Source organism: Lonchura striata, chromosome 11, assembly GCF_050655825.1.
Source record: "Lonchura striata isolate lonStrDom1 chromosome 11, ASM5065582v1, whole genome shotgun sequence".
Classification (NCBI taxonomy): domain Eukaryota; kingdom Metazoa; phylum Chordata; class Aves; order Passeriformes; family Estrildidae; genus Lonchura; species Lonchura striata.
Window position 1 is genome coordinate 25329861 of NC_140713.1, and position 16115 is coordinate 25345975.

A 16115-nucleotide genomic window follows, 5' to 3' on the forward strand; every position below is an offset into this window, starting at 1 on the left:
TCCTGGATTTGATCAGCCTGTTGCCATTTCTCAGTCTCCTTGGCACCTTTGCAGAAGAGGGAGTGCAGAAGGGACACATCTGTTGAGATGTGGGAAGGGAATGGAGAGAGGTGACTGCTGGATGGGCCTGTGGAGTCTGAACAGCATGGGGCAGCAGCTGCTGTCTTGTCTACAGCACCCTCTGTACACTGGTCCTTAGACACAGACTAGAGTGTAACCATACTGTCTCCAGTGTTCCTTTGAGGCTGGCCTAAGGCCCCTGGTTGCTGTGTGCCTGGGGTCACAGCTTCCTTTGGGCAGGCTCTCACACTACTGCTGTGCCTGTGAGACTTTAAGAGACAGTGGGGCCACTCTGCTCTGACCACCAAGGGACTGCTCAGGAGCCTTTCTGGAGCCACAGGTATGGTCTGTGCATGGCCAGAGACAGGGGCAGAGGATGATTCTCTCACAGTGGGTCCCATCTGCAGCTGACCTTCCTCTCTACCTGCCTCTCCCTTTTTGAGAGGAGGAAAACATTTCTCTCTCCCTGGGACCACCTCTTTCTGCAGCCCAACTCCTGCCCACCACCAAGGGTGTGAGGAGGCTGTAGAGCTGTCCAGGATCAGTGCAGGGCAAACATATGAGGCACAGATCCCTGAGCTGATGTCACACGGCTGATGTCACAACAGCACTGCTGTTGGCTGCTGGCTCACTCTGCCTCTCTTTGTTCACTCCTTGCTGATGCATATGAGTGCAGGTCCTGGTCCAGAAAAGCCGCTGAACAGAGCAACCAAGGGGTCCTGTTCCCCACAGGTTTTTGTCTCATTACATCCAGGTAACACTCACTATTCTGAGGAAAATGGGTGAGGGTGGATCTGGCCAGCTCTGGACTCCCTGTCCCAAGCAGGCTTCCCAGTGGCACAGTGGCCAGAGCTGCTCTGCCCCAAGACCCCGTGTCCCACTGACCTGTGGTGGGGGCCCAGCAGCCACTGTGTCAGCGCTCTGTCCCTTGGGAAGCGTGCATGCCAGCCTGGCATCAGCCTGGATGGCCTGTTGTCTCTCCATCGTTGATCCCCTCCTTTGTCACTGAGCTGCAGCACTTAAAGCATTCTCCCTCTGGTTCCTTTTCTCCTGTCCCCCTTCCACAGCACACTTCTTGGTGTTTCTGAATAACTAGGAATCATCCAGGCAGCTCCCAGCACTCCAGGTCTCCAGCAGCGAGCATGCCAGGTGCCCTGGCTGAGGGATGAATGGTGATAAATAAGCAAATCACATGGTGGGCTGAACGATTTCCCCAAATGAGCCTGTTTGTCCCAGGCACAGTGCAAAACCCTCTTCTCCTTGGCGATAACCTTTCTGTGTGCTCACATTATGCATGCATTCATGTGACGTCCTCTGCTTCACTGCCACCTCTTGATTTAAATAAAAATAATTTATGTGGACATTCCTTCAGTTAGGATTTCCCCCCCAATAATATTTCGTTGATGCTCTGAACCCAAATGGGGTCGTTATGCTTTTGCATATCATTAGGGCTTTATGAAGAACAACAGCGACATCTGCATGTGCCGCAGTGCCACAGAGATGGGGGAAAATACGGAAAACAAACCCCAAATGAGCTCCAAGCTCATCTGGCTCTGTCTTTCCTCAGTGCCTTTGCCTCTATCAGGACACAAGTAATTGTACAGTGTAATCACATCACAGCTCATCTGAATATTCATAACCGACACAAAGACATGGAGAAGAAGAGAAGTGGGGAGGAAAAGGAAGGTAATTTAAATATAAAACAGCATTTCATTTGGAAGCAAAGTTCCCCGTCCAGCTCAAGAGATTGTCTTGGTGCTGATCCTGTCTGTCCATCTCCTGTACAGAAGCGCGGGCAGTGGGAGCGTTGCAGCCACAGCCCCCGCTGTGGACAGAGAAAATAAAGCACAACAACAAACAGCGGCAGAACTGCCCCCAGCCAAAGGGATGTTTGAAGAGTCGCCAACGGTGGCTAACCAGCTGCTGGTTTCCAGGAAAGAAATAGTCTATTGAAGGAGCTTTATAAAGACCCCAATTAATATGTTGTGCATGTATAAGATCTACAAAGAGCCCACTGTATTCCTCCCCCCACAGCCACCACCTTCTCTTCCTGATCAATGCCAGTGGAGAAGGATCTGTGCTACCAAATAATTGATTAATCACTTCAGTGGTGAAAACGCCCCTCTCCAAAATAGAGAAGAAAAACAAACACAAAAAGAGGCAACAGTTTGCTAATTAGCGTGTAAATTACCGCTGGTTCCATCCTGCTTTGTGCCTTTAAAAAGGAAAAGAGTAAATATAATCCCCATCTTAATGTATATGCTGTCTTCATTTCTTTTGTATTACATTGGTATCCTTCACCAGCATGAACACAGCAGTGTGATGTTGAAGCTGTGGCTGGCTCTGCTAGTTCATTCCCCAAAGAGCTCCTATTTCCATTCCACTGGAGCTTATATTCCTTTAAATGTCTAGCGCAGCATCATTCCCCCCTTTCTAATACATCACTCTGCTGGAATTAGAAGAATCCAAGGTTATATCCAACTTCAAAGATTTCCAAGTCATCATGATTTTAGTAAAAGTAGAAGACAGATCATGGAACAAGTCCCTGGCTTTTGAAGATACGCATCACAGGGACCTTCCTCCCTCTGTCTCGTTCTCGCTCTCCCACTCTCTCCCCCCAACTTTGTACCTCTCCAGCTCTGAATGTCCCGCGCTAGCGTGGTTTAATGATATGCAAATGAAATATGCATAAAACCATTCTACTGTATGATGATTAAACACTGGAGACATTAGCCGCCGACGCTTCACTGTTTGACTATAATAATCTTCCCCGAGCATCCACTTTGATTGCGGAGTTATGGAAACCCATAGCAGTTGGCAGAGAGGGAGTAAGAGGGAGCGAAGGAAGGAGAGGTGCAGGGATGTATCACCCAACTCTGCATTTATCCCACTCCAGGAGACATTTCTCCTCTTTGTACTGCATTCCTACTGCTGTCTTTTGTAATCCATCCATGCGGTTGCACCAGGGCAATTAACGGGAAAAAACCCTCTTTTCTCTTAATGTTTCAAAGCTCATTAGCCAAACGATTATTCCTCATTAACAGCGAAAGCTCATTCATTAAAAGAAAAAATATGCCCAAAAGATGCCAGCACTGTTAATCCCGAGCCCTGTAGCTGGGCTGTAGATCCCATGCTAGTATTTTCCATGCAGAAGGGAAGTGCACCAATCCACACAAAAAAAAAACAAAAAACCACCAGGCAAAAAGAAAACATTTTGTGAGTTTTGTAAAATCCGCAAGAGAGGTAATTAATATTCCCATTGTATTACTTTATTTTTTTGTCTCTCCCTTTTGTCTCCAGTGCCCTTCCCTGGCTCAGCGCCCAGTGCCAACAGAACACCTTGCAGGATCCTCAGCAGCGCAGACAACGTAAGTAGCCAGCTGTCCTTTGACGCCCTTGTCCAGAAGCCCCTGCGCCCTCCAGACCCGGCGGAGCGCCCGCACAGCTCCTTCCCTTGCTCGCCCTCCGAGTGCCACCTGGGTTTCACAAGTAGCACCTTCCAAATCTCTCTGTCTTCAAGTTTGTGCATGTCTGTGTGGCATCCCTCCTCCTCCTTCACTCCCATAGTGGATCTCGTGAAGGGCTTCAGATCGGCCCCATTCATCTCCCTGGTGATAGCAGTGAATGTAGATAAATCTCTGCTGCCTGCTTGCTGCTCCAGTATGATTTTTATTTTGTCTTCTGTGTACACCTAGGTCAAAAAGTGGGATGCATACTGACGGTGGGTGAGTGTGTGTGTGTGTGTGTGTGTCTGTCTCTTCCTCACTCCCTGTCGTTCTCTTGCACTGAGGCACACAAACATACATCTCCCTGCGTGTGTTACACGCGTGCACACAAATAAATACCCCCGCACGGCCGCGCGCCTGTGTACACAGAGGCACACATACATCTCCTCACCCCACTCACACAGCTCCTCTGCACCGAGCCGAGGCGGTGTGTGCCTGTGTGTCTGTGTGTCTGTACGCACTGTTCCGTGTGCGTGTGCATACACAGGCATCTCGCTACCGTCAAACATTCCCTCTCCTCCCAGCAGAGGCTGTGTGCAGGCTGATCCTGCCCTGTAAGAGCGGTATTCCTTCCTCCCTTCCCTCGGCTGTTCGGAGACCTTCACGTTCCCTCCTCGGGATCCCTCCCGAGCTGCAGATTTGGCACCTTTCCCTGAGGTTGTCCAAATGGCAAATGGCATCGGCCGGAGTTCGCATTCTTGCAGCTTCTCTGGGCATTTCTCCCTCCATGTCGACTACTCCCTTTTGTTTGTTGTTGACTGGGCTGGGTGTGGTTGGGGTTTTTTTTGGCATTAATTGTAAACGAACCTGAATGGCAAAACACACCAACAGCTTGCAGGGAAAAAAAAGCTAAAAAAAAAAAAAAAAAAAAAAAGCAAGCCCCACACAAACGCCTTCTGCTGCGACAGATGCCCATGTTGCCCCTGGCATGGAGAGCGGGCACAAGGGGTTTGTTGATGAGGTTTTTTCGATTGCTGTGTTTATTGTTCGCATTTCCCTTTTCCATTTATTTTTAAAGACTCCAAGATGCCGGCCTCGGCTTGGAACGGAGCGGTGTCATGGCGGAGACGACGGCCTTTGTCTCGCAGGGTGTGAAAGCATCCGTAGTGCTGGCTCCACTGCGGCAGAATGATGTCTAAAGGGGGGAAAAGTGCTGGAAGCCGGAGTGGTGCGGTGCTGGCGGGGGAGTCCCATCCCCATGGTGTGCGTCCGAGGAAGGGCTCGCGGCGGAGCAGCCTGGTCTGTAATCCTGGCACTTGTGCCTGCGGTCGCTGCCTGCCGTTTGCTCCTGGGGGTCTGGATAATCTCCCTTGGCTCTACGGCACTGTCTGGCCCGCGCTCAGGGCCCCCGTAACATATACCCGCTGCCGCGATCGCAGGGAGCTGTGGCGTTGCCACTGAATGGATGGCACTGTGCCAACTCCGCTGCCATCCGCCCTTGCAGCTCTTTTCCTCCCTCCTCCCTCCCGCTCTCCCCTCCTCCTCCTCCTCCCGTCGACTTGATGTTAATTAACACACGGGTTAATTGATTTTAAAAGCTGAAGAATTACAGTTAAGTTTTCCCACAGGGTCCGGCCGCCAGCCGCCTGGCACGGCGGTGCCTGGCGCGGAGCCGGGGCCGGCAGCGCCCGCAGCCGGGCGGCGCTGCCAGGGGAGTCGGGCCGGCCTCCTGCCTCGTCCCAGCACAGGTCACCGCTGTGCTCTGCCACAAACCACGGCACAAGCGCGCCCCTCTGCCGGGCACCGGCCCTGCGGAAGGGGCGCCTGCGGCTCGGCAGGGACGCCGCGCCCAGAGCCCCGCGGCGGCCCACGGGCGCTCCCGCCGCGCGGGGCCCCGGCCGCCCGCTCCCGTCCTGCCTGCCGCGCCTTAGTCCCTCCATAGGCTCTGAGGCTGATTGCGGTGAAGCACCAAACCGAGGGAAAGTTCGTTTGTTGTGATTACGAGAGAAGTAACCCATCTGAGCTTCGGTTTTTCACTCTCCCTTACCCCAGCGTGCCGCTGGTGAGGGTGACAGTGTGGCAGGAGGAGGCGCAGCAGCGCTGGGAACTTGCTGCTTTCACCTTCCTGTGCTTTCATTTTATTTCATTTTGTTTTTAAAAGCATGAAGCAAGTGAAGCGACAAGAGGAATCCATTATGCAAATCAGGTCACATTTGCATAATGTCTCATGACTGGAATATGCAAATGACTTGTATAATTTATGAGTGCCAGTGTCTGTCTAAAAGTGTTTCCCAGAATTTATAAAAACTGCAGCATGGAGAGGCAGCTGCTGGCTGCCCTGCCAGGAGGGTCCACACTCGCTTTGCAAAGTCTGCTTGAGTCTGGGAGTGCAAACGTCTGGGAATGAGAACGGAGCCCACCTTCCCACCCTGTCCTCTTGCTTTATTTATTTCCCATTACTCCCTCCACCAAGCTCCCACCTGCTCCCCTCAAACTTACTCTGAGGATGCAGGGCTTGGGCCAGGGCACCGGGCTGGATGGCCGGGCAGTCCCACAGGTGGCTCGGCTGGGGCTTGCTCGTGTCCCTTGGGGCTGTCACCAGCGGCAGAGCCCTGCACTCTTCAGGTAAGTGAGCTCATAGACACGATGTGCCTTGAGGAGCTGCTTGGAGCCCCTCAAGACCCGCACAGTGGGATTCCTGCTGGTTTGCTCTGCGCCAGGTCCAGTCCCTGCTCGGCTTTGAGCCCCACGAGCCTGGGGAGAGCTGCAGGGCTGGCACTGCCTGCGGCGGGACCCCGAGTGTCCTGTCCGATGCCACAGCGTTCGGTGCCAGCTGGAAAGGTCTCTGGAATATCCGGACATTCAGGACAGGTATTAAGACATTTTCTTTTCTCTTCTCCCTCTTCTTTGCATGTCTGGTGATCTGGGGAGCACCAAGAAGGTGCATTTGGGATCTTGCACCTGGGCAAGCCACCGTTTTGAGCTGTCTGCACAGGGAGAGGATAGATAATAATGTGCAGGCCCGTGGAAAGCTGTGAGGGTCACAGCCTGACACTTTGGGCAGCATCTGACGAGAAGCAGTGGGATGGGAGAGCCCAGGGGTCAGGACAGCTCAGGGTCAGCCTTCCTCAGCTCTGTGCAATCCCCGAAAGGGCTTTTGGGCAAGAAAGTGTGATTTGCTGTTCTCAAGAGTCTGCATTTCAGTTGTAAAACCAAAATGTTTGTCTCCCTGTTTCCAAATAATTTTTGGCGTTAGATGCCTCCAAAGCGAAGAATCTCACACTTTCCATAAGTTTCAAAATACTGTGGCTCTGTGTGCGGTTTGTTTAGTGGATGCAGGTACAGGCTGTGACAGTGAGAGTCACACTGAGCATCCCCAGTACAAAATAGTGAGTTCATAGACTATGCTTTTACCTGTGGCTGGAGATTTCTGGTGTGGGAACATGAAGAGACCCTCCACATCAGGTACAAGGCAAACTAGCACGTAGTCTGTGTGACACGCCAGTGAGACGCAACAGCACAGCCAGACTCTGAAGCATTTTATGTTTGTTGCTGCTCGGGGTTGGTGCCTGTCCCCACATCAAGGGGTGACTGTCACCCCAACACCAGGGGTGACTCTCCCCATGCTGCTCCTTGCTGGCACAGAAAAGTAGCTGAGTCTGACCTGGAGAAGGTGCAAGACCAGGAACAACTGGTTTGTCCCCATGGAGGTAGGGAGCTTTGTGGAGAGCAGGAAGGGCTGAGAGCAGTGAGAGAAGGATGTTTGCTTCCCTGCTGGGGTCTTCAGTGTAGCACCAGCAGATCTTACACCGGACTAGTGTGGTTCTCTGGATGGGGACCAAGGATGGGCAGACTGTCAGGGCTGGGTCATGGCTGGGCCATGGCTGGGAGGAAGAGCTCTTCCTGTAGGACAATCTGCAGGTGTCAGGGGGTACTCACCCTTTGCTTGGGGAGAGCCCACTGCCATGTCTCAATTGCGTGGTGACTGGTCCTGGTCACACTCCTTGTGCCAAGGGCTGCATGGGGAGCTGATCCCACTCCCCATCCTGCTCTGGGATGTTCAGTGTCCTGATTCTGGTCCTCCAATTCACACTCTATACTGCTTTCTGATATTTTTATGACTTCTTGGGGTCTTTGCCTGCAGGGCTTGCTCTCCGTCCCTCAATGAGATAAATTGTCTGAAACACAGATCCAGGGACTTGTGATCTGTGGCTCCTCCGTGCCTGGGGCTCCCCAGCAGAACACAGTTTAGCCATGTGCCTACTGTCATTACCTGTTGTTACCATTTCCAGAAAGGGTTCCCATTCAAGTTAGAGTCACTCCATCACCTGCTTCCATTCTTCCAGTACCAATGCTGTTTTCAGCAGTAGGACACAGTCACAGATAGCCCCCAGGAAACTGCAGTTTCCTTCCCACCTCTCCTGGGTAAGGCATGCACCATCAGGCAATGCCAGCCTCAGCTGGATGGATAATCCCAGTTTTCCACTCCTATTGATGCCAAACTCTGTGGCAGTGGCAGTTGCTGATGCCAGTGCAATGACCCACATTCTGAGCTGGCAGCTCTTTTCCCTCCCTTACTCAGTCTTCCGGAAGAAGGGTGAGATACAAACAGATTTTAAGCACTGTCTGAGCAGGTCCATGAGGGCACCGTGTGTCAGCAAAAAGCATCAGCCATTAGCATAACATCACCAGCCTTGGCACACCTGATGGATGTGCCCAGCATCAGGAATGGCTTGCCTGCATGGGGCTTTTTGCCTGATGGTAATAGTTAAAAGCATTTGTAAGCAAAGTGTGTAAAATCTTTAAATCTTTAACAAATCTCTCATTAATCCCAGCTAAGTAGATTAAAGCTGACTTCAGGCTTTATAAAGAAGCAAGCTGATCACTTGTAGGACAGAGAAAATAAATAAAATTAAAGCAATCACAGTGTAAATGTCCAGCTCCCATGTTCCTGGTGCAGATAAAATTAGGATGGCAGGATGGCAGCCAGACCACTGGTCCTGGGTTCGATGGAGGCAAAGATTTCAGTGAGATGAAGCAATACAGCACAATTCTGTATCACAAGAATTACTCAAAAGCATCAAAGATGCTACAGGCAGATTTTATCAGGATGCTGCACACTTGGGGAAGAAAGTGGTGCTGTGTGGACAGCTTCTTCAGCAAAACAGGACAGGCTGCTGAATTCCTGGCAGAAATCAGGATCCTTGTTAAGATTCATCCTGATGTTAAGGTCCCGAGCATCAGACCAGCCTGTTTGTGTCTCTGGTACTCTCTTCACAGTGGTCACTGCAGCTGATCTGTGCTTGTAAAGATAGAGCTCTGATTGGAAATTATATGTTAAATATCTTGGCACAGTGGAATTCAGACACTTAGACTTTTCTTCAGTAACTTGAAGGAGCAGATTTTGTAGGATTAAGCTCTTCTCTGGAGAGATCTGGTGTTTCTCTTCCTTAGAACCATATGTTCCTTTCTTAAGTGTGCATTCCAAGGTATGAGGTAGGGAACATCACTGTCTGTAGCTGTCGCAGTACAGGTGAAAGCCCTCCAGCAAAGGCCAGCAGTACTGCTGCAGATCATCACTGCAGCTGCTCAGCACTGCCATTCACTTCGCTGCCAGCAGCTGCCTCCCCTGTTTGCCTGCTCACACAGTGCCTGTGGCTCCTGCTCCCCCAGACACTCTGTCACCCTTTCTCGTGTTTTGCCCAACCTAGTGGTGCCCACTCACTTTTCCAGCTCAGTGATTCTGTTTAGTTTGTTTTTGCCACTGTCACTGTGCTGTCCCCAGAACTGGGACTTTCTGCTCTAGTACATACAGATGTGTGTCTCAAAGGTAGCACCATGATGACCCGTGCTAAAAACTGCAGCAGTGTCTCCTGCTGCTGCCGTCATATACTTGAATGGAAGCACTGCTGTTTGATCCTGAAGATCCAGGATTACAGCAGGTTTTTGGGGTTCGGTGGTGAGCCAGAGAAACAGGTGGTGCAGGACAAACCTCCTAAAGAGACAAAGGCTGCTCAAACCTCATGAGCATATACCCAGAGAAAGGAGGTCTTGGCACTCCCCCACTTTGGCAGGTGGTGTTTGGCTCTTTGAGAGCAGCTGAGATTTTGGAAGGGTTTTGCAAGCAGAGTGGGTGGTCATGTCCCTTGTCCCTCTCCCATCCTGTGAGATGAGCAGAACAGACGTGGCACAGGTGACTCAGCCTGGGCCCTCACTGCTTTAATGAGGGCTTTAATGGCAGAAGGAAGAAGCTGAAGGTTCCAAAGCTGCCCCAGAAAAGGGCTCCTAAAATGGTGACACTTCTAATGAAGTTACACTTTGTCTATTCATGGAAGGAGATGGCTCAAAATAAGGACAGGAGGGTGCCTTGCCTTAGCCCAACTCTGCCAAAATGACAAGAAGTTCATGTTGCTCTCAGGTGACCATAAAATATTGTACTCAGATACTGTACTGAGATGGCATCTGCTCCCCTTCCTCCCAAACTGGCAGATTCCTCACCCTACAAACTGCCCCAGGGCACAATAAGTAGGTTAATGCTTGCTTTAGGGTTAGCCTGAGGGTGAGGGCTCCCTGCAGGAATAGCAGAGTGAGGTTTCCTCCGTGCCTGTGTGAGTTCATGTGTAGGGATGCCTCCAAGGCAAATGAATTCCTACTGCTCCCATTTCATCGGCTGTGTGCCTCATCCTCCTTCTTTGGGATGGTGATGTTCCTTGGGATGACAGAGCTTTGATTTTAGTTCTGCCAGACTCATATGCTTTTCTTTGCATGGTTTTTCCATTTGTCATTCATTCTTCCATTTCCCTGCTTCCCAGCCTTTGTTCTGGCCAGGGCAGGGAGTGGGAGCTCCAATGGGTTGTGTTGGCCATGCCTCATGCTTCTGGCTGCCTGTTTCTTCTATGGCCAGACAGGCTCCCAAAAAGGAAAACAAGCTAAAACATGTCAGTGGTTTTGAATTACAAATCTGTGTGTTCAAAATGCATGAAATGAGAAATTTCGGGTGCTTACTGCAACCTGAATCCACCTGTGTTGGACAAGAGTGGCATTTCCTATTTATGCTCAGACTGCTGAATACAAAGTTAGAATAGATGTTGAGGCAGTGGTGGACAAAGAAAACAGCATCAGGTTGGAGAAGAGGGAGGGTTTGGTGTGTTCATCATTACAGACTTCAGCTGTGGCAAGGGAAAGTTAAAAAGGTACTTAGAACCAGGTATTCAAAATTAATTTGCAATTTGTATTGTAATGTGTAAAGTTCCTGTGTTTAATTTACATGTAAATATTGACTTATATTGTTACATAAAAGTAGTATTGACATTTCCTATGAAATATTCTCTTTTTGATTTCTTGCCATTTCCTGACCTACATTCCCAAACTACAGAGCCTGCCACGCTGGTGTGATTCAGCCCAGCCTCAGGTGTGAGTGCCTGTTCTTTGGTGACCTGCTGTGTGCTCAGATCCTGCAATGGAAATGGATCAGCATGTGGCAGACGTGGTTCATGGTTGTCATGTGAGGGACTCCTCACCCCACTGTTGTGAAACCTGAAAGTGTTGGTGGATGGCAAGCAGTGGCTTCAGAGCTGTCTCGCTGGGGAGTTGCCTTTAGTGACAGGTACAGCCACAGGGTTGTGTTACTGCAGACAGCAGACAAGCCAGGATCCTTGCAGATAACTCCTTGTCTTCCTCAGCTGGAGAAGGAATGTATTTCTTTGCAGAATTGCTGAGTACTCACAGTTTTGCTTGAAACATATGAAGTGCTATAAAGTTGTTAAGTGCTTCACAAATTAGAACTAGGCACCTTGAACCAACCTCCTAAAATTAGAGGACAAGTCTTGCACTTAAGTCTCTCTTTGTCTCCACTTGGCACTTTGAAAGTGCAGATAATAAAACTTTTTCTTGCAGGGATGTTGAGATTAGGGACTGCCCTTGAAGAATAAGAGTGATGAATGTCATAGAAATTCCACAAGCAGATTAATAGCAAAGTTCTGTGAGAGGTTTGAAAAGTGGACACTAGATACAAGTTGGAGCTGGAGTCAGACACTGAGCTGTGGTAGGAAGCACTGACTGATGCCTTTTCTGTGAATGCATGAATTAATAGGTACAGGAAAGTGTGAGATGTGCATCAGAGCCCATAGCAAATGCTTATGCACAAGGTCCCAGATTATGCTGGCAACCTTGATTCTTTCATATCCAATGTTCCAATAATGTCTTGTAATTGTAGTGTTTCTCTGAAATAGTTCTACTGTAAGCACTGTTCATAAATTAAGAAATTCCATCTGCACTTTTGCATGTTTCCATACTTAGTCCATCTAATGAGAACTGCGAGGTTCATCATCCTTTGAAAGCTTTCTCAGTAGTAAATGTGATCAGAGACACCAGAGCATTCTCTTGGCTATCAATCTGCAGATAATAGAAGGTCCATTTCTTAAGTACACACAGAAAAGGAGAAGAAGAAATACTGGCTATGACATAAAATGAATTGTCTTCCTCTATGCCCTTGTAACCTAGGGCATGTAGTGCAGGCTGCCAGCCATCGCTTTACAGATTTAGAAGTGCTGGAATCTCTCTGTCTGTAGCAGGCTGCCTGATGGATTGGTGAGTAATGGACTCAGGGAGTGCATTACCAGCGCCCAGACTAATGGCTAGCACTTGCCCATGGCTTTGGCTATAGATCATCCACTGTGCTATTCATAAGCTCTTGCCAGTCTTTCTCTGGCACTCGTGCTGCTGCTGTAACACTGTTTGCCTGATGAATTCTGCACCAACTGCCATGTTTGCAGAAGGTGAAGAGTAAATGAGGAGAAAAGAGTGAGTATCAGCTCTTTGGAGGACAAGTTAAAGGATAAGATAATGGACGTGATACTCGCTCACCCAGTGTTACTAGCTCAGTAGCCTGGAAAATACATTTGGGTTTGCTGTACACCATGAGGCACTGTCCTACCCCTGCCTGAGGTACCTGTGCCTGGGATCTTTTCTTTCCCAGGCAGACTAATGTTATGGCTCATGGCAAGATAGGAAGGGGAGGGAGAGGTGATTGGGGTGCCTCTGACATGGCCTCTGACATGGCCTCCATGGAGTGTTGGAAGAAGTGCCTGGATGGTGCTGTCAAAATTTGTCTGTTTGTGAGTTAAATGAGGTAAAGCCAACCTTCAAAGGCAAAGACCATCTTCAGGGCTGACCTCTGGGCTGGCTATGATGGACAGGGCAGGTGTGTGCAGAGATGAATTAGTTGCTTCCAGTCCTGCCTAGCTCAGGAGCTTTAACTCTTCCTTTAGACTCCATGACATGATAGGACTCCAGGGTTCTGGTTTCCTTGTGTGGTTAGGATGAGCTGGATTCCTCTTTCCTCCTTTCATTTGAACCACTGCCCAGCCATAAGAAAAGAGCAATCCAGTCAGCTATCTATTTAAACTGGTGACCACCCCATGCAAAACCATGTTCCAGTTCCTGGAACCATGTTCCAGTTCCTGAGTCCAGCCTGGTCCTATTTCTGATAGTGAAGGTGTAAGACTTGCTCTGATGTTCTGGGCTCTCTGGCTTTGTGGTTTTTGCAAGAAGTTACTGAAATAAACTTCTGCAGTTTTTCTTAACATATTCCTGGTGAATTTCTGGAAAGGGATGAAGTCTTCATCTAAGGAATTTCCTCTAGAGCAGTCATAGTAAAGACTGCTGCTAAAACCAGACAGCAGAAGCAAAATTGTAAAAACACTGCAGGTGAGGGAGGGGTGTTTTTCAGTTCCAGGAGTCCTGTGCAGTAAGAAATAGCCCAGACTGAGCAACAAACACTTCACATCTTCTAGCACTACTTTACTTCAGGTGTTAGGGATGTTGTGCCTTTTAAGTGGATAGTAGCAATGACACTAATGTTCTTGGGGTGCTAGATATTACACTCTTTTAGAGAAAGAGCTCTTTACCAGAGTTTTGATTTAAGCACTTCATAGGAAGTTGGGCACCTTTCCATTGCCAGGAGCAAATTCTGGTTCTTTGCAATTTTCAGATTAATTCCACCAAAAGTCACCATTAATTCACCAGAAGTCTAGGGGTATTTTGGATACAGAAACAGGTGGCAGATTCAGATTGTTGCAAAGAAGGGCAATGCTGCTGAAGAGGAGAAGCTATAAACTCAGAAATTCTCAGTGAGCATTATCCATCAGTTTATTTGCCTGCTATTTTGGGAAATGTTTCTGGTAAAAAAGCGTCATCAATCTATTATTTCTTTTAGCCAATCTCTCTCAGCCTGCCTATATAAAACTCATTGTGGCCTATATTTAACTGAGAATAACCTCTGCTTATTTTCTCTCTTCCACCATGAGTTTTATTCCTTTAACAAGCACAACAGCATGCTGCTCCGGCTTCAAAGAGAAAATTAATTCCGTCCGCAAAAGGGTCAAGTGCTGGAAAGTGCATAGCAATGCAGTTTGCATGGCAGGATCCAGGAGATATGATGCTAATAAGATTCCAAGATGAGAACAGCAGACTGGCTCTGGGGATTCAGATGAAGGGTTCTGTAAATTTTAAAAGAAATGGTCTCCAAAAACTAATGATGTCTGCTTTCCAATTCATTAATAATGTGAAGCAGGGAGATGGGAGTGAGAACAGGCCATGCTTTGAAATATCAGAATGTAACGAGGGAAAAAACAGCGAGAGCTCATCTCACCAGGGTCATAAAGCTCGGAGGAACAGGCGGGCTGCAGGGGAACACAGTGTCAGTGCCTGGAGGGAAGGAAATTGCACTGTGTGTTCTCCGATGTGTAATTTATGCACAGACTCTTAGCCAGCATTGATGTAAAATTTCTATGCAGAAAAAGATGCTCTTGTATTGACAGATCTTTTCCAATGTTCTTGTTTAAGGTGACTTAGTACACAGTATATTTGATGAGTGTTAAAAACAGATATGAATTGCTTTAGCATACTTACAAATGGCTTTTGGTAAACCTTCCCCTTCACCTTTCTGCATTGCATGCACGAAACCTTAAGCTTGTTTGTAGTTAATATTGGAAGAAAACCCCTCAGGCAAAGCCTAATGAACTGAGAGCAATTCTGAGCTTCCCTCTGCAATATCTTGAGAGCCTTTGCCTTTCCAAAGGCTCTTGGACATATCTTGTGACCTTGCTGCTTTTGCATCACAGCAGCCTTCCATTACTGCTGCAGCATTTGTTGGTGGTGCTGCTGTGCTGACATGATGTTGGAGTCTCTCCCTTGTGCCTGCAACGGGCAGCCAATGGAAAATGTCTGTGCCTGAGCACTTTCCAGAGTGGGAAGTTGTGAGGCAGCAGGATTCAGCTCGGACTTATTCTGACAAAGTTAGTGTGATTGCAGAGTGAGGTTAAAGTCTTCCTCCTATATCTTTTACTTTTAGCTTGTGATACTTTTCCATCTCACCTTGAAACCTGTCAGCAATGGCTGATGAGGTTCTGCGAGAACCGTACTGCCACTGGCAGCTCTTCAGAGGGAGAGGGGCTCCACTGCCAGCCCTCAGTCTGTCCATGCGACTGCCACTCCACCGGGAGCCTGTGCTGGGCTCCTGCAGCTGGACCTGCCTGTGCCAGGGCAGCGAGGGCACCGTGCTGGTGTTCCCTCCCACAGCCCAGCTCAGTCCTGCTGTTTGTCCGTGCAGGTTTTAGCCCAGGTAGGATCAGTGTCTCCTCTCTGCTGCACTGCACTGCCCTGGAGCCCTTTACCCATCTGCTCGTAGTCTACAGGATCTACTTGTTTTAGCTCAAGCTGCACTCTCTTGAGGCAGGCCTTGCTCCAGACAGGTGACCGCTCTTAAAGGCAGGATTCAGAGGGGTGTTCAGTAAGCGAGAGCAGATGCTGGGAATTCCTGTCCCCTCAGAGGAGCTGTTTTCATGAGGGCTCATGCTGAGCTGCAGAATCAGGGGTGTCCGGGGGTGTGGTGGGTGGTTTGGGGTAGACAGCTCATACAGCCTGAAAAGGAGACTGCAACTGATACTCCAGCCAGAGATGGATGCTGCAGCAAGGGGAAATGAGTGGTGGGAGGAACACATTTGCACCCTTCACCCAGTGAATCAGGACACAGGAATGTTGGGCAGGGAAGATTTATGTTATTTGAGCTGCCCAGTAGCAGATTTCTTATTTCATCAGAAAACCCCAACTTTTCCACTGATACAATGCAGAGCTCTGCCAGAAGGACTGTCTTGGTGGTGTTCAGATGTTGCCATATGATCCCTTTTCCGCTCCTTTTCACACACAGTGTGTGAAAACACACATTTACCCAGCAGTCCCCTTCCCAGTGCTTTAAACAAAGCCAGGCTGTCTGATTATTCTTCATGACAGGTGTAAAACTGCTGTATCCACAGCAGAAAACCTCTTGTGATGAGGAATCTCTCACTGCAAATAATAAGCCAGATTTCCGTGGAAACCTGCACAGTTCCAGACCCTGGACAGGCCACAGATTCTACAGCAGGGTTCTATTCCCCTAACAGATACCCAAAGGCAGCTTTTCTTTTAATTAAGTATGAAAATCTATAATGCAGTCAGCATGATGCTTCTTGGTATGTTTATTTTTATATTCCATTTATTTGTTTTGTTCTCAACGTCTTCTTCCATTGGGAGGGAATTTCCTATACCACCTGTGTATGAGGAGTGAATGGG

At 48.8% G+C, this 16115-nt stretch overlaps 1 protein-coding gene across 1 annotated transcript in view; it reads left to right on the plus strand.

Moving 5' to 3' along the window:
* LOC110468758 (uncharacterized) overlaps positions 1-16115 on the plus strand; it is an 86004-nt gene that overhangs the window by 57491 nt on the left and 12398 nt on the right. The window contains exon 7 of the mRNA XM_085589152.1: positions 3361-3428. Coding sequence (XP_085445278.1) covers positions 3361-3428 — 68 coding nt within the window. The remainder of the gene's footprint in view (positions 1-3360; positions 3429-16115) is intronic.